General features: G+C 45.5%; 3 protein-coding genes and 1 pseudogene across 3 annotated transcripts in view; all 4 read right to left on the minus strand.

The window, feature by feature from the left end:
• The window catches only part of UGT1A3 (UDP glucuronosyltransferase family 1 member A3), a 38,570-nt gene extending 19,826 nt beyond the window's left edge, over positions 1 to 18,744 (minus strand). Inside the window, 1 exon segment of the mRNA NM_001089322.1 lies at positions 17,858 to 18,744. Coding sequence (NP_001082791.1) covers positions 17,858 to 18,721 — 864 coding nt within the window. The 5' untranslated portion in view covers positions 18,722 to 18,744.
• The window catches only part of UGT1A7 (UDP glucuronosyltransferase 1 family, polypeptide A7), a 148,716-nt gene that overhangs the window by 19,826 nt on the left and 107,134 nt on the right, over positions 1 to 21,756 (minus strand).
• UGT1-6 (UDP-glucuronosyltransferase 1-6) overlaps positions 1 to 21,756 on the minus strand; it is a 96,940-nt gene that overhangs the window by 19,789 nt on the left and 55,395 nt on the right.
• Positions 10,442 to 12,825, minus strand: LOC149127247 (UDP-glucuronosyltransferase 1A3-like; annotated as a pseudogene).

Consider the following 21,756-nt stretch of genomic DNA (forward strand, 5'->3'; position numbering starts at 1 on the left):
GTGGGAGGCCTGGACTGAGTTCCTGACTCCCACCTTTGGCCTTGGCTCAGGCCCAGCGTTGTGGGCATTTGGGATATGAACCAGCTCACTCTCTTTTCCTTTCAAATGTTTTTTTAAAAAAATAATTTACATGCCAATCCGGGGAGCTCAGACCAGTGAAGATATTCACTGAATAGTTTGCTGAGGTGAGTTTGTTTCTGTAGAAGTTGAGGAAGTGATAGGGTATGTATGTTGGAAACCACCACTCTGGATAGGATAGACCTAGTGTGTGTTTTATCTACAGAATTGGTTAAAATAGATAACCGTTCACTGGTCAGCAATTTGGTGCACCAAGTTCACTCAGAGGTCATGGGTTATTAACAACCCTGGCTTGTAACAGCTGAGGGAAAAGACTTCAGCTTTGACATATCCTGGATTTACTGATGTTGTAAATACAAAGTTCTCCTTTTAAAAGAATTTTCAAAATTGAAAATCTCTTTTAAATGTCTTGGTTCCAAAAAATAACAACAACAAAACCACTCATATGGGTCTCCATGTGGGCGTTCGCCCTTTGTGGAGTGGTTTGAGTAGGCTTTCAGAGTGGGAAAAGGCTTTCTCTCCACTGCAAAGGTGACTGCCTCATGTCCTGTGCAGTGGATTTTCCCCGCAGGATCACCGTGAGTTTACCAGGCAGGGAGAGGAAGCCCCTCAGGAGACATGGAGACCAGAGTCCATCTCCTGGTCCAAAAACCCCAAAAGGCAGACACTTCTGACTGCAGTTCACACACAGCTGATTTTAGGTCAGCTTTCTTCACATGGTGGGAAGCATTTGGAGGTGAGGGTGTTCTTTTCAGAAAACCATTTAACAATCTATTCGTTTCTCTCTAATTCTACACTTTTATCTCCAGACGGAGAGAGACCTCCTCCATCTTGGGAAATCATTCACCTGACTCTGCTTATCTTTCTAGAAATTCCTGATTCCACTTTCTCAACAAATGCAGATTCATTTTTTCTCCCTCTTGCTTGGCATCCATTTCAGTGTAATTTCACCCACTGTCTGTCCAGTGTGGCTCCTTGCTGGGAAGTAGTTGGTGGCCCAGATTGAAGTTCCTAGTCTGTTCTCTACCTTTATCCCACCCAAAGTGGAGTCCACTAAGGGAAGTTCCTTGTTTTCCTCCTGGGAAAGACCTGCTCAGCCTTGGGACCCGAGCTCTGGGGGGAGGCCAAGGTGGAGAGCCCTCTGCGACCCTCCCTTCCTCCCAGTTGTAGCCCTTGTACCCCAGAGATGTGTCCTAGTGCTCCCGTGGCCCTCCCCACTGCTGTCCAAAAATTTCAGTGGCATAATAGAGGGGGGAAAACCTTCAAGTTTTGAATAAGATCTAGGTATAATTTGAGATTTCCTGTCTATGGCAGGCATAATAATGGCCCCCAGAAACTTGTCCACATTCTAATCCTTGGAAACTGACCAGGTTACAGTGAATGGCAAAGGGACCTTACAGGTGTGACTGGATTAAGGCTTTCAAGATGGACGATGGGCCCAGTGTAAGCACTCTTACAAGTCAGAGGTCTCAACATGCCTCACTGTGTCCACATGTAAATGGAAAAGTGCCATAGGATTCCAAAATTGAAAAGAAGTCTTAAAAAATAAAAGCAAAAGGAAACAGTAATATGAAAAGAATATGCTTACAATAGAAGGAATAAAATTAAACATACACACTATGAATGGACTGAAATCTCACATCAAAACAAGTGCCTGGGCCCTGCCACCCCTATGGGAGACCTAGATCGGGTTTTGGCTCCTGGCTTTGGCCTGGCACAGTCCTGGATGTTGCAGCCTATTGGGGAGTGAACCTACAGATGAAAGATGTTCTCTCTCTCTCCCCCTCTCCCATGTATCTCCTCATTTCAATGAGTGCTCCTGCCATTGCCTTCTGCCACCCTCACCAGACTCCTAATCAACGGGACTGCTTGATCTTGGACTTGAAACTCCAAAGCTATGACCTAAAGAAATCTCTCCATCCTACTTTGTCAGTAGCCTCTGTCAGGTATTTCCTTATAGTAACAAAAATCTAATACATCCTTCTACCAAAAATCTGCAAGCAAAACCCCTTGATGAAGTAGTTCACAACTTAACTGTTCTGACACAGTTGAAGGAAATCAAACAACCAAGAAGACAGGACCTTGACCAAGCAGACAGAATTAGCAGAGTCACACCAACACTGTCCACCCTATTACAGGGTCTCTTCCCCTGACTCTCACTCCTCTTGGAGACCACTGCAATCCTTAACTACACCATGATGCACCCACAAATATTTGTGCAGATGGGTTCAAAAGTAAACATTTGATTGGATGGAAGCAGCAATACAGACCTGAGAGAGAGGCTTCCTGTTGGCACAGTTGATGCCCCCAATGAACACCATGTTGGGCATGATGGGCCTGGGGTAGTCCAGCACAAAGTCTCCTCGGAACAGCCACACGGACGCATGGCTGAGAATATCCACCAATGACACCTCTCTCTGAAAAAGCTCAGATGCCAGGCTCGCATACGGATCATAAGAAATGTGGCAAAGGTACTTCAGGGGCAGAGGGTAGAGCATATTCTTGACCCTTTGCAGGAAACTCATGTGGTCTGAATTCATTGTTAGCATCCTGGGAATATATGAGGAAGGGTTTGGGCACTGTGTGCCCTCAAAGTCTAGATCACATGGAATCGCACGCAAAAAAAACACAGCAGGAACCGACAGGTACTTAGCCAGCAGTGCCCCGCAGGTGAAGACAGGGTCAGTTAAGACCATATCAAAGGAGCTCTCATTCAAGTGCCCGATTAGAGGTTTGTTGTATAATAGCTCCTCACAAGACCTGTAAAAGAATGTAGAAACATTTTTCATAGCTGCCATAGTTAGCAAAAATGTCTTCAGAGAGTTTTCCGTTTCAAAGATACTTCCAGCATTGCCGAAGAATAGTTCATTAAACTCCTCCTGGGTGTAAGGAATGGGGTAGGTTCTCAGGGTGAAAGTGTTGTCTCCTTTGATGTGCACATTGAGCTCTGGAGCAAGGACCACAGCCTGGTGTCCTCGGGCGTGGAGCTCCCGCACGACCTCTCGCATGCTGAGCCAGTGGCTGCCCTCCATGGGCACCACCAGCACCTTGCCGCCCTCAGCCCAGGGCAGCACACAGAGCAGGAGCAGCAGCCCCGCCTGCCCCAGCAGGGGAACCCGCACTGCCATGGCCGCCTCCACAGAAACCGTCCGCAGCTCACTTTCTACACCAGGCTGTGCCACCTATATTAGCTTTCCTCATCATTGCTATGCTATCACCGGGCCCCTTATCAAAACAGCATGTCATTGGAAGGCAGAGTTAATCATTGCAGAATACACCTGTTCCTTACTTCAATCACTGCCCTACCCTCTACCTCCACCCAGGAAAGAATAATCTCTTCTCTCCTATCTTGGAAAAAACTTGTCTGAACCCGCTGCTATCTCCAGGGAACATCCTAGTTCACTTCCTACTTTTCATGCAATCTCCAAAAAAGGCTATGGACACACATTCCATTTCATTGCCTACTGCTTCTCTGTGAATCACCTTCTATCAGCTGCAACTGAACCTGGAGAGGCACTGATACCCTTTCTCTCAAATTCACTTCTCTATTGGACGTGATACTACTTGACAAGCCCTTAAATTCTTTCCTGGCATGAATGAGAAACATGGAACTGATCCAGAAATCGTAAAACACTGATAAACCAATTTCCTTAAATGGGAGTGAAGTCACTGGCTCTCCAGTTTTGTTCATTTTCCGCATCAGCATAACTCTTGTAATGATCAGGAAGGGATTGATTGGAAGCAGCTTTCAAGTATGAGACTTGTTGGAGGGAAAACCAAATGAATCTCAGCTTTCAAACTTGAGGATATGGTGATTTGAATCTTTTTTTTTTTTTTTTTTTGACAGGCAGAGTGGACAGTGAGAGAGCGAGACAGAGAGAAAGGTCTTCCTTTTCTGTTGGTTCACCCTCCAATGGCCACCATGGCCAGCGCACCGCGCTGATCCAAAGCCAGGAGCCAGGTACTTCTCCTGGTCTCCCATGGGGTGCAGGGCCCAAGCACTTGGGCCATCCTCCACTGCACTCCCTGACCACAGCAGAGAGCTGGCCTGGAAGAGGGGCAACCGGGACAGAATCCGGCACCCCGACTGGGACTAGAACCCGGTGTGCCGGCGCCGCAAGGCGGAGGATTAGCCTAGTGAGCCGCGGCGCCGGCTGGTGATTTGATTCTACTGAAGGGATTCTGAAGGCTCCATATCTCCCCACAGGAAAAAGTTGCCATTATCTAAAGGACGCATGAACAAGACAGGACTAAGCAATGCATTCAGACAGCACCTGCTCCCTCTGGCTGCTCACACGGACAGAAGAGAGAATCTGACCAGACCTGGCCTCATCTGCATCTCTCTTCCCCTGAGCGTGAAGCCAGGGAGACCCAAGGGCCTGGTGCGATGGAAATGTTTGTGAACCACGTCATCTCTGCACAACCACGGTGGTCTCAGGCCACGGAAGGAATACAGCAGCAGGCGGAGAGCAGCAGCCTGGGCCTTGGATCCCCCTCTCTTTCGCGTGGTCTCAGCAGTCTCCTGTACTCTGTTTAGTGAACAAAGTATACAGTGACTCTGGTCTTATTGCTTCCTGAAGTCTGTCTTCAGGTTTTCCTCCAAAGCCATTGCCAGCCACAAGTCCTGATGAGAACAGAGTTCCCCCAAACAGGACGATGACATAACTCATGGGGTCCAGCGTTCATATTTCAAGGATATCCCACTGTGGGATTATGGTGGGGGCAGGGCCCTATGGGACTGCATTGGTCCCACACTCAAGCCTGGCCATACTCCAGTAAGTTATTCTACGTGTACTCAGCAGATTATCATCACCTCCCTCACTTGTTCACCGGGGGGGTGCGGGGTGGGGGGGGATAAGATGATGTGGAAAGGCACCCGGTGCTGTCCAGCTTAAAGTCCCAGAGCCACTTTCCATCTCTCCTCATCATGAGGATCTACCTTGTGCTCACAACCTAACCTCACACAGGCATCAGACACCAAGTCAGAAGACAGTCTGCCTTGGCAACCAATTGTAAATATGGACTGAAATAGACAAAGAGACCCAAAACAAACATTGAACATTAGAACATTCATAATTTTGTCACAAATTCAGCCATAGCACTGATTCAAGGCCAAAAAAGTTTCACTGGGATTTTTTTCATCATGACAAAATATAAATCTTAAAATTACCTAACATTATATCCAGCTTCTGGTAATGAAGGTTTAGCTCCTCTCAGACAAATGTGCCCACAGTCATGACATAAAATCTTGAAAAATGTTAAGGAAAAAAATTCCATCTGCAGGCAGGGATGATGAGCTTCAAGTGTGACCCAAGTTAGCATCAGTCTTGGTGGTCAAGGCACTGCCTCCATCATCCCTGCCCCCATCTCAGCACTGCATAGAAAAAGACTCCATCCACTGGAGGGGAGGATAGGGAGGAAAGCACAGGACTTGACTTTGGATATCAGTGCTGGTTCCACCATGGTGAAGCCCAACACCAGGCAGAACCCAATAGCCGCCGTTGATCCCAGGCCAGTGCCCATGGAAGCACCTTCTGGACTTGCTCTAAACCAGGTACAGATCTAAGGTCCTGGTAGGACAGATGTATTTCTGGCCCATAACACCCCCGACCAATTGCAGTGGTCTCAAGCCACAAATAGTCCACAGCACCAGACAGAACAGCAGTAGTCTGGGTCTTGTATTTCCCTGTATTATGTGGGTCTCAACCTACGCAGGTTGTAGGATTCGTGAGTGACCTAATTCATTATTGATGGCCACAGTGGCCACAAGACTTCCTATCCTATCCCTCCACCAACCCAAGGAAGTCCAACATGAACAGAGTCATTGTCCACTTGGAGGAAGAACAGAGAGTTGGGTATAAAATGTTGCTCTGGAGCCCAAGGCTAGATCTTCTGTGGTGAAGCCCAGTGCTGGTAGAATCCTGTGGTTCCTAACTACAGGGCCTTGATTATGGATGAGGGTAGATGCTTGTGGACCCAGAGGAGATGACTGCCCTCTTATGCATGCCACAAGCCTATTCTGAACAACACATCCACTGTAGGTATGCAGGAAACATGGGCTTTGGGTGCCTTCTAATGCTGAAACAATGACAACACACCAATCACAGACTTGTAATAAACCTGATCTTAGGATACAATCTAGTGCTGAAACAGCAGTCATGAACACAGGTTCAGATAACATAACAAATAGCCTGATTAGAATTTCTGGAAGGATGGGCACAAAGCCATACTGTGCAGCCTGCAATAGATATCTAATTATTCAATGTGCAGGGGTTGTCATACATCAATAAGCATCAAGAATGTCCAGGGAACCATGATGTCACAAAGTAGAAAAAATTAGTCACTAAATATTGATCATAAAGTGATGCCTATGTGTGATCTCTTAGAGAATTCAAAATAACTGTTTTAAGAACACAGGAAACTATAAAATATGGAGGAAAGAAATTGAAGAGTCCTCAAAAAATTGGAAAGATATCCTGTGTTCATGGATTGGAAGAATCAATATTGTTAAAATGTCTATACTACCCGAAGAACCCTACAGATTCAAGATAATCTGTCAAAATGCTAATGACATTCCTCACAGAACCAAAAGAAAACAATTGTAAAATTCACATGGAATAACATATATATATGTAAATATATATATACATATATAAAGTGGTCTTGAGAAAAAATATGAAGCATAATGGATTACACTTACCTGACTTTGTAATATACTACAAAATTATAGTAATCAAAAAACTGAGGTATTGCTATGAAAACAGCAAATAGCAATAGCAAATAGCAAAATAGCCCAATTTAACCGAATAGAGAACTTAGAAATAAATCCATTCATCTGCAGCCAACTGATTTTAGAATTTTATTTGTTTATTTTTACGTTATTTGAAAGAGACAGAGATCCTGCATCCACTGGTTCATGGGAGGCAAGGCCAAGTTGAAGCCAGGAGCCAAAGCTCCATCTGGACCTCCCACGTGAGTGACAAGGACCCAAGTATCTGACCATCACCTGCTGCCTCCCAAGATGCACGTTAGCAGGAAGCTGGATCAGAAGTGGAGCCGGCAAGACGCAAACCAGGCACCTCAGTATAGGATGTGGTCATCCCAAGCAGTGAATTGAGTCACTGTGCCAAATGCCCAGATCCTCTCTCCTGACCCAACCTCAAGCCAACTGATTTTTTACTAAGGTGCTAAGAATATACACTGGGGAAATGGCAGTCTTTTCAAAAAATGGTGCTGGGGAAACTGGGTATAAACATGCGGAAGAGTTAGAGTAGACCCTTGTTGCTCACCATATACAAGAATGAATTAAAAATGGGTTAAAGATTTAAGAATAAGACCTGAAATTACTAGAAAAAAATCTAGGGAAAACACAGCATTTGACAAGACAAAGATGAGAGTTTTTTAGATGAGATTACAAAAGTACCGGAAACAAAAGCAATGATAGACCAAATGGAGAGTACTGAACTCAAAACCTCTGTATAGCAAAAGAAACAATCAACAGAATGAAGAGGTGATCTAAAGACCTGTAGACAATCTAAAGGAGAAAAATGTTTGCAAACTGTATGTCTGATGAAGTGTTAACATCCAGAATATATACAGAATTCAAGGAACTCATAATGAAAGTCCAAATAATTGGATTGAAATATTGGCAATAGAACCAAGTAGACATTTCTCAAAAGAAGACATACAAAATATTATGATGTAAATGAAAAAATGCTCAACATTTCTACACTGGAGAAATGCAAATCGAAATCATGCTACATCACCTCACCCCAGTTAGAATGGCTGTTATAAAAAGACAAAAGACAACAATGTCAGGAATACAAAGAAGAAGAAACACTAATTGTAGCAATGTAAACTAGCACAACCATTACAGAAAACAATGTGGAGCTTCTTCAAAAAATTTTTAAAAATATTTATTTTATTCAAAAGTCAGAGTTACACAGAGAGAGGAGAGGCAGAGAAAGTGTAGGAGGGTGGTCTTCCATCTGATGGTTCACTCCCCAGTTGGCCACAATGGCTGGAGCTGCGCCAATCCGAAGCCAGGAGCCAGGAGCTTCTTCCAGGTCTCCTGCGTGAGTGCAGGGGCCCAAGGACCTGAGCCATTTTCTACTGCTTTCCCAGGCCATAGCAGAGAGCTGGATTTGAAGTGGAGCAGCTGGGACTCGAACCGGTGCCCATATGGGATGCTGGTGCTTCCGGCCAGGGCTTTAGTCCACTGTGCCACAGCACCAGCCCCTCCTCAAAAAAAATTTTAAAAGGACTACCAAAAGATATGGCCTCTCCTATGCATCTTTCATACTAAATAAAAGCCTAAAATGTAAAAAAAAAAAAAAAAAAAAGATCTGGCACTCTCACTACTGGGTGTATATCCAAAGGAAAGGAAAATAGGATATTAAAGAGACATCTTCACTCCTGTGTTTACTGTAGGACTATTTATCCACAAGAGACTAGGAAAGGAATCAACCTAACTGTCCATCAACTGATGAACAGATTTGTTTCAAGGTGGTTGGCATCCACAAAACAACACTATTCAGTCAAATGCTGTGGTTTACAACATTGACGCAACACAAGGGCACTACATTAAGCAAATTAAGGCAGACGCAGAATGACAAATGCCACATGATCTCATTAATACAGGAATCTAAAAGAATTCATCTTATAGAAATTCAGAGTAGAATGGTGGTTGCCTGGAGGTCGGGACAAAAGGGAGAGGACAGGAGGAAAGCGCTGGTAGGCAGACAATAAATTACATGTTCAAAGGGGAAATACGTTCTGGAGTTCTGTTGCACACTTGGGTGATTGTTGATAAGGATGATGTTTTATATACCTCAAAAGACCTAGAAGAAAAGATCTAGCATGTTCTCATCATAAAGAAATGATAAATGGTTGAGGAGATATGCTTACCTTGATTTGACACTATATATTTATACATATATATTATATATATAAATATCAAAACATCCATGCTGTTATGTGTATAATAATTAAGGGTCAAATAAAAACTATAAAATAATTTAATAAGACAAAAATGCTTATGGCATGCCTATCACTTATACATGGTAAAGATTTCAGAGTAAATGATCTTTCATGCAGCAGATAAGGTGGAACTAACATAGGTCTTTGGGTCATGCACACACCTTGTCCTGCTGGCAACTTTTAGGCAGTACTAATAATAACGATAAAAGCTCATACTTAGTGGATACTCATTATGACATCATCAAATCCAGAATGGTTAGTCACTTGCCCATGGTCATCTAGCTAGAAAAAATGGGAGTGAGGCTTTGAGACAACACAGCCATCTCGCCGTCTCTACAGAATATAACCATACAGTGAAGCTTTAAAAATAGTTACCTTGTAAATCCTTTCTTCCTTTTCAAAATTTTAGAGACATAATAAAGACATGCATAGCCATAACAGAATGACTGCATTGCTCTGAGAAAACCAAGAATGAGACTTAGAGTCCTTTGTAATGACAGCTGTATTATTAAGAAGTATACAAGAGGGCTGGTGCTATGGCATAGTGGGTAACGTGGCCATCTCTGGTGCCAATATCCTATATGGGCATTGGTTCAAGTCCTGGCTGTTCCACTTCCAATCCAGCTCCCTGCTAATGCATCTGGGAAGGCAGCAGAGGATGGGCCACGTGCCTGGGCCCTGCACCCACGTAGAAGACCCAGAAGCTCCTGGCTCCTGTCTTTGGATCAGCCCAACTCCAGCCATTGTGGCCACTTGGGGAGTGAACCAGCAGATGGGAAGATCTCTCTGTTTCTGTCTCTCTCTCTCTCCCCCCCACCTTACTCTGCCTTTCAAATAAATAATAAATTAATAAATAAATGAATAGATAAATCTTTTTTAAAAGGTACAGAAGAGGGGCCGGTACTGTGGTACAGTGAGTTAAAGCCCCGGCCTGCAGTATTGGCATCCCATATGGGCACTGGTTCGAGTCCCAGCTGCTCCTCTTCCAATCCAGCCCTCTGCTATGGCCTAAGAAAGCAGTAGAAGATGGCCCAGGTCCTTGGACCCCTACACCCATGTGGGAGACCAGGAAGAAGCTCCTGGTTCCTGCCTTCGGATCAGCTCAGCTCTGGTCGTTGTGGTCATTTGGGGAGTGAACCAGTGGATGGAAGACCTTTCTCTCTCTCTCTGTAACTCTTTCAAATAAATAAAAATAAATCTAAAAAAAGTTCAGAAGAATATAAAACCAATACAATAGCTGAATTCATGGAAGTTGATACAAATGAAGTGAATATGCCATAAATGGGAAGACTCTCCTTCCCCTAAAAAGGTAGTTTCCCAATATATTAAGAAATGTGCTCCAGCTTTCAAGGGTCCCCTTTCAATTAAACTCAAATGTTCAGGGTCAAGGCTGCTGGAACTCTTGGTACAGAAGATCACGCTTGGGAGGCACAGCGTAAGGTGATGGGGGTTGCTGGTGTGGTCAGCGTCTCCCTAAAACCCTTCCTTCTTCACACTCATGTCTCCTCAACACTGACCGCACCTTTAATGGATTCCTAGGCTCACAGTTTTGTCTCCTTCCTAGCCCCTTCCACCATTCCTTGATCATGTCAGTGTCCCAAGTAGAACCCACTTGACATGCAGCCAGGATAATGTCTCCCAACTCAGGAAATGTCCTCACCTCGCCACTGCACACCAACTCCTGGACAGAGAGTCTCCCTTCAGCACTGCTCCAGCTCTGGAGAGTAGGACTCGATGGTGCCATTCTCTAATCGCAGAGATCACACCTTCGGCATCCAGCTTCCTCTTAGCCTACTGGCCTCTTTGAACTTTCACTTCCTCTGAGAGCTTAGGTCACCTTTGATCGCATCTAAATCCCTTCCAAGACAAGGCCACTAAAAACTGCTATGTCCACAATTGCAATTTGCTAATTCATTTATCCTTTGGTATGGTCCCCCCAAGGCTCATGTATTAAATGCTTGGTCTCTGGAGTGGAGCTATTGAGAGGTGGTAGAATAATTAGGAAGTGGGGGGCTAGAAGGATGTCCTTAGATAGTTGATAACATGCCCTCAGAAGGTAGCTCTCATGAGGCTCCTTGACAGGTATCACACAAGGATTGCCATTATACCTGAGCTTGGTATCCCTCCATCTTAATCTCTCTCCATCTCTATGTCTGTCTGTCTCTCTCGCTTTCACTCTCGCTCTCTCTCTGTCTATCAATCATTCTGTTTCTGGCTTGAGACATGACAACTCATTCTAACAAGTGTTCACACCATTGCCTTTTGCTCACTTCATCAGAGATCAAACCCATGGGCTCACCTGATCTTGGACTTGAATCTACCCTGACTGTAAGCTGAAAACCCACTCTGTTTTGTAAGTTGCCTGTGTCAAGTGTTTCATTATAGTAACAAAAAGCTAATACAGCTTTGTACTGAAAATCTACAAGCAAGATACTCTTAGGGATCAGTTCACAACTCAGTTTCTCCTCTCCAGCACAGGCAAAGGATATCACGCTACCAGAAAGATGGTGCCTTGGCAAATGGACAGTCTTGGTGGAGTAACACCATTGCTTGTCAATCCTATTACCCACCCTCTTCCCAGCTTCCCATTCCTGTCAAGGACCACTGAAACCCTTAGCTACAACACTATGATCCATCGCTGAAGACTGTCAGGACAATGAGAGGTAGAGGCATTTGGAAACATGGGGAGATAAGTAAACATTCACCACCAAGTTTTCTTTTAAAATGTTCTGCACATTGATATGAAGGCAGCAATGCAGACCTGAGGGAAAGGCTTCCTGTTGGCACAGTTGATGCCCCAATGAACACCATGTTGGGCATGATGGGCCTGGGGTAGTCCAGCACAAAGTCTCCTCAGAACAGCCACACGGACGCATGGCTGAGAATATCCACCAACGACACCTCTCTCTGAAAAAGCTCAGATGTCAGGCTCGCATACGGATCATAAGAAATGTGGCAAATGTACTTCAGGGGCAGAGGGTAGAGCATGTTCTTGACTCTTTGCAAGAAGCTCATGTGGTCCGAATTCATTGTTAGCATCCTGGGAATATATGAGGAAGGGTTTGGGCACTGTGTGCCCTCATTGTCTAGGCCATATGCAAAAGAACGCACTAAAAACACAGCAGGAACCGACAGGTACTTGGCCAGCAGTGCCCCACAGGGGTGAATGGGGTCCACTAAAACCACATCAAGGGAGCTGCCATTCAGGTGCCTGATTAGGGGTTTATTGTGCAAAAGCTCTGCACAAGATTTATGACAGAACACAGACATTTTTCAAAACTATGGAAGTTTTGAAAAATGTCTTCAGAAAATGTTTTGTTTCAAAGAGCCTCCCACTCTGGCCTAGGATGAGGTAATGAAATTCATCCTGGGTGTAAGAGGTGATGTAGGTTTTCAGGGTGAAAAAGTCCTCTCCTTTGACATGCATATTCACCTCTGGAGTGATGACCACAGCTTGGTGGCCTCGGGCACAGAGCTCCTGCATGGCCTTCCGCACGCTGAGCCAGTGGCTGCCCTCCATGGACAGGACAGTACCTTGCCACTCTGAGCCCAGGGCAAGGCACACAGCAGGAGCAGCAGCCCCCGCCAGCCCCAGCAGGGGAGCCTGCAGCCCCATGGCCATCTCTGCAGAAGCCCACATTACCTTGTTTTTAACACCAGTTTGCACCTCCTGTTATTATGTTATCACCAGGCCATGTTACAAAACAGAATGTCATGGAAGGCACAGTGCTCTCGTTAAGTTAACCATTGTGGAATGAATCTACCCTGTCTTTCATAACTGCCCTACCCTCTGCCTTCACCCAGGAGAGACAGATGTGACGACTGTATCCTGGAGGAACTCATCTGACCCTGCAGCTCTCTTTGGGGAGCACACTAGTTCATGCTCTTCTTTTTCTTTTTAGTCCCAAAACAAGACGTTGGATCCTCACTTCATCACGGGCTATCTGTCCTTTAACTACCATTTAGCAGGTTGCAGTTGAGCGCTGAAGAATCACCAAGGCTCCGGCCCCCAATTTCGTTTCTCTGCTGGATGTGACACTACTGGTAAGTCTTTATCAACTCTTTCCTTTGATGGAGAACACATAGCCTCTGGACATGCCCAAGCAGCAGACACAGACCCTTGGCTCCACATGGATGGACTTGTACTCCAGCCCTGTATCACCCAGCTGTATGCAGTAGTCTCAGGCCATGAATAGATCATAAAAGCAGGCAGGCATAGCTGTCTGAGCCTTGGAAATGCCTCTGGGCTGCGTGGGTTTGATGGGAGGTGGGCTTTGCACCCCAGCATGGCAGCAGCTTCAGTGGCCACAGGACTTCCTACCGCATCCTCTCCCAACACCAAACAACACAGCAGAGAGAAGAGAGTCAGGGTCCAGTTGTGGAAGAAGAGGGAGGGAGACAGTGGCTGTTGCTCTGGAGCTAAGGGTGAGACCCACCATGGTGAGGCCCAGTGTCAGGCAGCATCCACAGCACCTGACCCCATGACTGTGGATGGCTACCTGACCCTGCCCCAAACCCAGGCCCTGGCTCACAGATCTGAGCAGGACTTCCTGCTTCATGACACACCAAGGTCACCATGAGAAACATGCAAATACTCAAAGCCATAGATTTTTTTTTTGACAGGTAGAGTTATAGACAGTGAGAAAGAGAGAGAGAAAGGTCTTCCTTACATTGGTTCACTCCCCAAATGGCCACTACGGCTGGCGCTGTGCCGATCCGAAGCCAGGAGCCAGGTACCCCTTCCTGGTCTCCCATATGGGTGCAGGGGCCCAAGCACTTGGGCCATCCTCCACTGCTTTCCTGGGCCACAGCAGAGAGTTGGACTGGAAGATAAGCATCCGGGACTAGAACCAGGCGCCCATATGGGATGCCAGCGAGGGATTAACCAAGTGAGCCATGGTGCAGGCCCTCAAAACCATAGATTTGCAACAAAGTTTGGTTGGGCTCCCTCTAGTGCCAAAACAATGAAAACTCAAATGGCTGACCCAGAGTAAAGGTGGACTTAGGGTGCCATATAGTGCTGACACAGCACCAGTGCCCACAGGCACAGAGAACATCTACCATAGTCTGCTTAGAATTTCTGGAAGGTGAAGCAAAATCAAAGCCAGACTACAAGGAGGAGGAAAAATGCCTGATCCTTGATTGGCAGACATGGTCACTGGTCAGTAAAAAACAGGAACTATTAGGGAACCATGGCCTCACCATATATAGGGAACCATGGACTCAGACACCAATTGGAATGTGAGGTCTTTGGGTATAGGTCTCCTCTTCTTTCTGCCTCATCAATGATAATAAATTAATTTTAAAAGTTTTTTAAAGAAAGGCATACAAAGGGCTAACAACTATATGAAAAAATACTTGAAATTATTATTAACTTGGAAAAATGCAAATCCAAAGCACAGTGAGATATCACCCCATTCTAGTTAGAGCGATGATGATCAAAACAGAATGACAACAGGTGCTGGTGAGGAGATGGAGACCAGGGGACTCTTACGCACTGTTGATGGGAATGTAAATTAGTAAAGCCATTGTGGAAAACAGTTTGGAAGCTTCTCAGAAAAGTTAAAAGTAGAACTACAGTATATTCTAGCACTCCCCATTAGGAGTGTGCATGCAAAGCAGAAGAAATCCACATAACAAAGCGCACTGCTATGATTACTGCAGCACTCACGATTCCCAGTCGCCAAGAGATGGGTCAACCAACGACCCATCTACCGATACATGGACAAAGAAAACGTGACAAGAATTCACAGTGACTATGGGAGCTTACTTCAAAGAGTCTGCAGAAAATACAAAGCAAGTGCTTTTGTTGACAATATTGTGAATTCACACCCACTTTTTATAATAGGAAAGTTCTGTGAATCTTTGACACATCTCATATGCAGCCACCAAAATAAGAAATTTTGTCATTTGCCACAAAATGGATAGAGCCAGATGACATTATAAGTGATGTAAGTCAGGTATAGACAGACAAGTACCCCTTGATCTCACTCATTTGTAAAATGTAAAAAGGTTAATCTATGGGCTGGCACTTTGGCTTTGTGGGCTAAGCATCCACCTGTAGCACTGGCAACCCATATGGGTGCCAGTTCTAGTCCCAGCTGCTCCTCTGTGTGCAGCTCTCTGCTAAGGCCTAGAAAAGCAGTGGAGGTTGGAACAAGTATTGGGCTCCTGCACCTTCGTGGGATACCTGGAATAAGCTCTTGGCTCCCGGCTTTGGGTTAGCTCAGCCCTAGCCTTTGCAGCCATTTGGGGAGTGAACCAGAGGATGGAAGACCTTACTCTCTGTCTCTCCCTCTCTCTCTGTAAGTATACCTCTCTAATAAGTACATCAAATCTTAAAAAAAAAAAAAAAAGTTGATCTCATAGAGTAGAAGAGTAGCTTCTAAAGGTTGGGTGTGAAATGGGGAGGAAGAGACAAGGAAAGGTTGGTCGGTGGGAAAAAGTGACAGGAAAAATAAGTGCTGGGCTCCATTGCTCAGTAGCACTTACAGGCAATGATCACGTATGGATCTCCAAAAGGAAACCAGAGGAACGACTTGGAATCTTGTAGCCACAAACAAATGATGGAAGTTGGAGGAGACAGATATTACATGAGTATCTGGATTTGAACACAACACAATGTACATGTGATTCAGAAATCACATGCTGTTCTATATATTTTATATATTTATATATATTATATGTATGTATGCATAATTCTTAGGTGACAATCTAACAAACAAAAAAAACATATATTATAGAACTTCAGAAAACAATAATGATCATCATTTTCCTATCATATAATACATGGTGAAGATTTAAGAGTAAATACTTTCTCTCTTCAAAAAGATGTGGAACTCATAGATTTCCTTTTGACACACATGGTGCTTCTGGCGTTTTGCTAACCTGCAGAAATGAGAGTGCAAATACATAATATTTACAAGGTCTTCCACTGAGATACATGGGAGTGAGCACTGCAATCAATGATTCCAGAGAATATAGTCACACAGGGAAACTAAAAGAAAACACAATTAGTTTAACTGCTTTCTTGCTTTTCAACATTTTTACAAATATAATGGACACATAGCAATTATATAATTGATAAGCACACTGCAAAAGAGGGAAAAAGAGATGATCCATGTGGTTTGGTCAATAACAAATTAGAGTCCTTTGAAAGAACACATAATTTAGTGATAGAAAGAGATAAGCAGGACTACAGGAACTATCAAAGTGTACAATCGGAAAATCAACAGGAATTAAAATAATTGGCACAAGTGGGAAGACTCTTGCTCAAAAACATTTGTTCCAGAGTTAAGAAACAAAACCCAGCTTCCAAGATCCCACATCACTAAAACCCTAACAGTCAGACCTAATGTAAAAAGGCCCAGAAACTGTTGGCAAAGGAGTAGCTCGCTGTTGAAATACAGCATGAGGCCAGGAGGGTCGGGTGATGAGTCGGCCTCTTCTGAGAAAACATTCCCTCGTCAGACTCTGTCTCCTCATCACATCTCCACACTCTGGCTTTCTAGGCCCTCAGGTTTGTGGGCTCCATAGAACCATTCCCCATGGATTGAGATTACAGGGTTCCAAGTAGAAGACTTAGTTGACATGTAACCCTCATATTTCTCCCACCTCTAGAACGTCCCCACACTACACAGCGGACACCAAGCCCCAATGAGGAAACCCCATCAGCACGGCTCCACCTCTGAGAAGTAGGACTCTGGGATGCCACTCTCTGATCACAGGTGCGCCATCTTCATTATCTCCCTCTCACTTGACTTACTGAAGCTCTTTGAAACGTCTGCCTTCCTGGGTACCTTAGGTCCCCTGTGCTTGCATTTCCATCCCTCCCAAGAGAGCAGTCCTCAATATGGGGTAGCAGCCAGCTAAGGTAGGATGTGCTGAGCTGGATGTCACAAGCAAATGCCCCAGGTTCAATACTACACTCCTGCTTGTCAATCCAAATGCCCACCATTCCAGATTCATCGCTTCATCCGGGACGTGGGGGAAGATGACACGAAAGTGGGTATTTTGAGATCCGTGTGGAGTTTAATGAGATTTCATAAAAGTCCCACATGGTTTTATGCAGTAGAGGCACCACCTCCCTGCGACCTCACAAAACAGGCCAGCAACCGTGGGGAGATCTCTGTTCCTCTGGAGACCACAACTGAAGGCGGTGCGTGGGTGCTGCATACCTCCCCCTCCCCCTCCCCTTGGCCCCTAGCCCACTGCCCACTCACAACAGATATGTCTTCTGTGAGGCAACCCATGATCACGTACTGGGTGTAGGTGTTTACATTCTCAACTCTTGTATGAAAGTTACCTTCTATGTGCCAGCACCTATGATTCTGACCTTTCTGCATGGCAAGAGCCTGGAAGAAAAAGACAACCCCTCTCCCCGACTTCTTACTGAAAACTCATATCAACATGTGCACATTGCTAATTCTGTTATTGTTCTCTTAAAAATTTGCAATAAAATCCCCCTGATGAGTCAGCTCACAACTCATAGTCTGTGCTCCTGCACAGCTCAGGAAATCACTCACACAGGAAGGGTGCCAGGACACAGGGCCAGTCTTGGTGGCGTCACAGCATTCCTCGCTTGCTTTATGAAACAACCACTGACTGTATCTCATTCTTCTGAGGGACCACTGCGATCTTTAGTTGCACTACTTGTGCACACCATCACAGTTCCTCTTACTTCATACTCCCTCTACTTCATAGAACATTCTGGAAAGATAGGTAGCTAAGGAAGTACTTAGATGTTTCTCTTGTAATTTTTCAAACTAGAGCACTGATTAGAGTAGGCAGCAATACAGACCTGAGATAGAGGCTTCCTATTGGCACAGTTGATGCCCCCAATAAACACCATGTTGGGCATGATGGGCCTGGGGTAGTCCAGCACAAAGTCTTCTCGGAACAGCCACACGGACGCATGGCTGAGAATATCCACCAACGACACCTCTCTCTGAAAAAGCTCAGACGCCAGGCTCGCATACGGATCATAAGAAATGTGGCAAGTGTACTTCATCATCAGAGGGTAGAGCATGTTCTTGACCCTTTGCAGGAAGCTCATGTGGTCTGAATTCATTGTTAGCATCCTAGGAATATATGAGGAAGGGTTCGGGCACTGTGTGCCCTCAAAGTCAAGGTCACATAGGATAAAACGCAGCAAAAACACAGAAGGAACCGACAGGTACTTAGCCAGCAGTGCACCACAGAGGTCAAGCGGGTCAGTTAAGACCACATCGAAGGAACTCTCATTCAAGTGCTTGATCAAGGGTTTGTTGTGCAGTAGCTTCCAGCAAGACCTACTGCACAGCATCGAAAATTTTTTGAAGTTTTTCATAGTTTCCAAAAGTGTCTTCAGAGAATGTTGTGGTTTAAAGATCATTTGATAGTTGTGCTGCATCAGCTGGTCAAATTCTTCCTTGCTGTAAGGGGTGGCGTAGGTTTGCAGGGTGAAAAAGTCCTCTCCTTTGATGTGCATGGTCACCTCGGGACCTAGGACCAGGACTTGGTGGCCTCGGGCGTGGAGCTCCCGCACAACCTCCCGCAGGCTGAGCCAAGGGCTTCCATCCATGGGCACCACCAGCACCTTGCCACCCTCAGCCCAGGGCAGCACACAGAGCAAGAGCAGCAGCCTCACCAGTCGCCACAGGGTGATCCACAGTCCCAGCACCATGTTAGCAGAGAGCAGCAGCCTGCAATTTGAACACCAGATTGTGCCTTCTAGATCAGCTTTTCCAATCTTTTTTTATTGTTTTCACCAGGCCATGCATCACAATAGCATGTGATTGGTAGGCACAGTGCCCTACTCAAGTTAATCATTGTGAGAAAAAAAAATCTATTCTAGTCTTTATAACTGCCCTGTGTTCTACCTTTACCTTGGAGAGATTTCCTCATTGCCCATATCTGTAGCAAATACAGTTGATTAGTCTGCTCTCGCTGGGAGCACAGAGTTCATGGCCTATGTTTCATGCAGTTTTGAAAGCACGACTTTGGACACGTGTATCAGCTCACCTCCTGCTACTTCTCCCTTAACCACTCTTTAGCAGGTTGCATCTGAGCTCTGAGGAGTCACCAACACCCTGGTCTCAACCCTTTCCCTGCTGGATGTTTCCATCTTGGATTGGGCTGCAAATTCTTTGCTCCCTTGTAACTCAAGATGGCTGATTAGAGGTACCTGAGCACTTCCCAACAGAGACGGATCAGAAGCAAAGAGGAAACAACTACCTCTGGGTCACAATACCTACAGGAGCACGCTAGAATACACTGCAGATGAAATGGAGAGATCGGCCACTGGACAGTCAGAGAGACCTCACCCTGCACAGACCCCAGAGACAACAGGTGCACCCTGGGTTCAGCACCTGCCCTGCTCCTCCTGTTCTGCACGTGCTGAGCTCCACTCAGGCCACTGGGGTGCTGCTGCACAGACCCCAGTGACTGACACCTGCAAGTTGTGCCCCCTAAATTCTCTGCTCCTGCTTCCATACAAGGTGCATGGCACCTCCTTGGCCACTGCAGTGGCCCTTGCCCAGTGTTGCCCTCAGAGACTAACTAGTGGACTGCTACCACTGATACATCACCTAGGGCACCCTCCCTCTTTGGGGTGGGAGGAGCCCCTCTGTCACATGACTGCTGGAGTCTGACAAGTCCAGTGCTGCTGTCATGTGTGCAAAGTACACAGGTGCCCAAGCCCAGGGGAGAGTCCACACTGTGGAGCTCTATCACTTTGCTGTGTGTTCCTCAAGCCCTGTACTTCTGGGATGTCCCTTCCCCAGCACAGCCTGTGAGACAGACAGGCCCTCTGCCCTAACTGCCACAGTGACCTTGGCCAGAGCCTCTGATCAAGCTGAAGAAGCTGTTATACATCAACACTAAGGCTTCCACAGGACCCAAATCCAACACAGCTCGCAAAACAACGCGCTAACTCACATCATTTGGAGAAACTCTCTTATTACAGTAGCCATCCAGTAATGTTGGTACACATCCCAGATCTGTCACACGCACAAACACCAACTAGGGAGAGAAGTGTGGAGAAGTAAGGGGGCAGGACTCCTGCAAAGGGACACAGTGATGCACTAGCAACAGACCCCAAAGAAAGAAATCTGGGAAATCCCTAAAAGGGACTTGAAAGAGCAATTCCAAGGAAATGCAATGGAACAGAAGGAAATATAAACAGATACTACAATACAATTATAGTATCCAGATGTGAATATGAAATACAAAAAAAGCAAGAGAGATCATTAAAAGAGTCCATTATAAAACCTAGAGAAAAGAACTCAATAAATCAAGAAAAACTACAATAGAGCACCTCGACAACAGGCTAGATCCAGCAGAATAATTATTTCAAACGTGAACACAGATCATTTGAAATAAAAGTCAGAAGCAAAAAGAGAATGAAGACAGACTCCCAAACTTATGGGACATCATTAAACAAGGTCGGCAAAGGCATAGAAGTAACGCAAGGAACAGCTGGAAATGTCCAAACCTTGGCAAAGGCACGAAATTCCAGGCTCAAAGGACTCCAGAGAGGTTTCAGCCAGAAAGATCCTCTCCAGTGCAAGGCAAACTTATTAAAGAACCAAGGCATAGAAAGACTTCTCATAACGGATACAGGCTGGCAACCACCTGGGACACGTACAGCCCATATTAAAAATGGCAGGCCCAGTTTCTCTGCTTCCAATATAGCCTCCTGGAAGCCTGCAGAAGATAACTCATTTCTTAGGCCTGCTACCTACAGGAGATACCAAGATGTGGTTCCATGTTTCTGGCTTTGGTCTGGCACAGCCCCAGATGTGGGCATTTGAGGAGTGAGCCAGTGAAAGGAAAATAAAAATAAACCAATCTCTCTCTCTATCTCACTGTCTCTCTCTATCTCCCTCTTTCTCCCTTCCTCTCTCTCCCCTCTCCCCTCCTCACTCTCTCTCTCTCTGTGTGTCTCACTGTCTCTCTATCTCTCTCTCCCTCCCTCCCTCTCTCCCTCTCTCACTCTCTTTGTATCACTCTACAATTCAAATGGATAAAACTTCCATTAGAATAATAGATTTTTCAACAAAAACCATATAGGCCAGGATGAAATGGGACAAAATATTCAAATCATGTGCCAAAAACAAAAGTCATCCAAAAATACTATATTCAACACAATTATGCAACATAACGAAGAGAGAGAAACTTTCCAAGATAGCAAACACAGAGAAATCATCACCACCAGTATTGCCTTATGAGTCTCTTAAGGGAATCCTATGTCTAGTCCTATATCTAGATATAACCTAATGCAAATGGATTAAATACCCCAGTTAAAACATATGAACTGGCCGGCGCTGCGGCTCAATAGGCTAATCCTCAGCCTGCGGCGCTGGCACCCCAGATTCTAGTCCCGGTCGGGGTGCCAGATTCTGTCCCGCTTGCTCCTCTTCCAGTCCAGCTCTCTGCTGTGGCCTGGGAGTGCAGTGGAGGATGGCCCAGGTCCTTGGGCCCTTGCACCAGTACGGGAGACCAGGAGAAGCACCTGGCTCCTGCCTTCGGATCAGCGCAGTACGCTGGCCGTAACGCGCCGGCCGTAGCGGCCACTGGGGAGTGAACCAACGGCTAAAGGAAGACCTTTCTCTCTGTCTCTCTCTCTCACTGTCCACTCTGCCTGTAAAAAAACAAAAACAAAAGCAAAACAGAAAACATATGAACTAACTAGATCAAAAAATCAAGACTCAAGCATAT

The sequence above is a fragment of the Oryctolagus cuniculus genome, chromosome 3 (assembly GCF_051225735.1).
Source record: "Oryctolagus cuniculus isolate XC-2025 breed Fujian yellow rabbit chromosome 3, ASM5122573v1, whole genome shotgun sequence".
NCBI lineage: Eukaryota > Metazoa > Chordata > Mammalia > Lagomorpha > Leporidae > Oryctolagus > Oryctolagus cuniculus.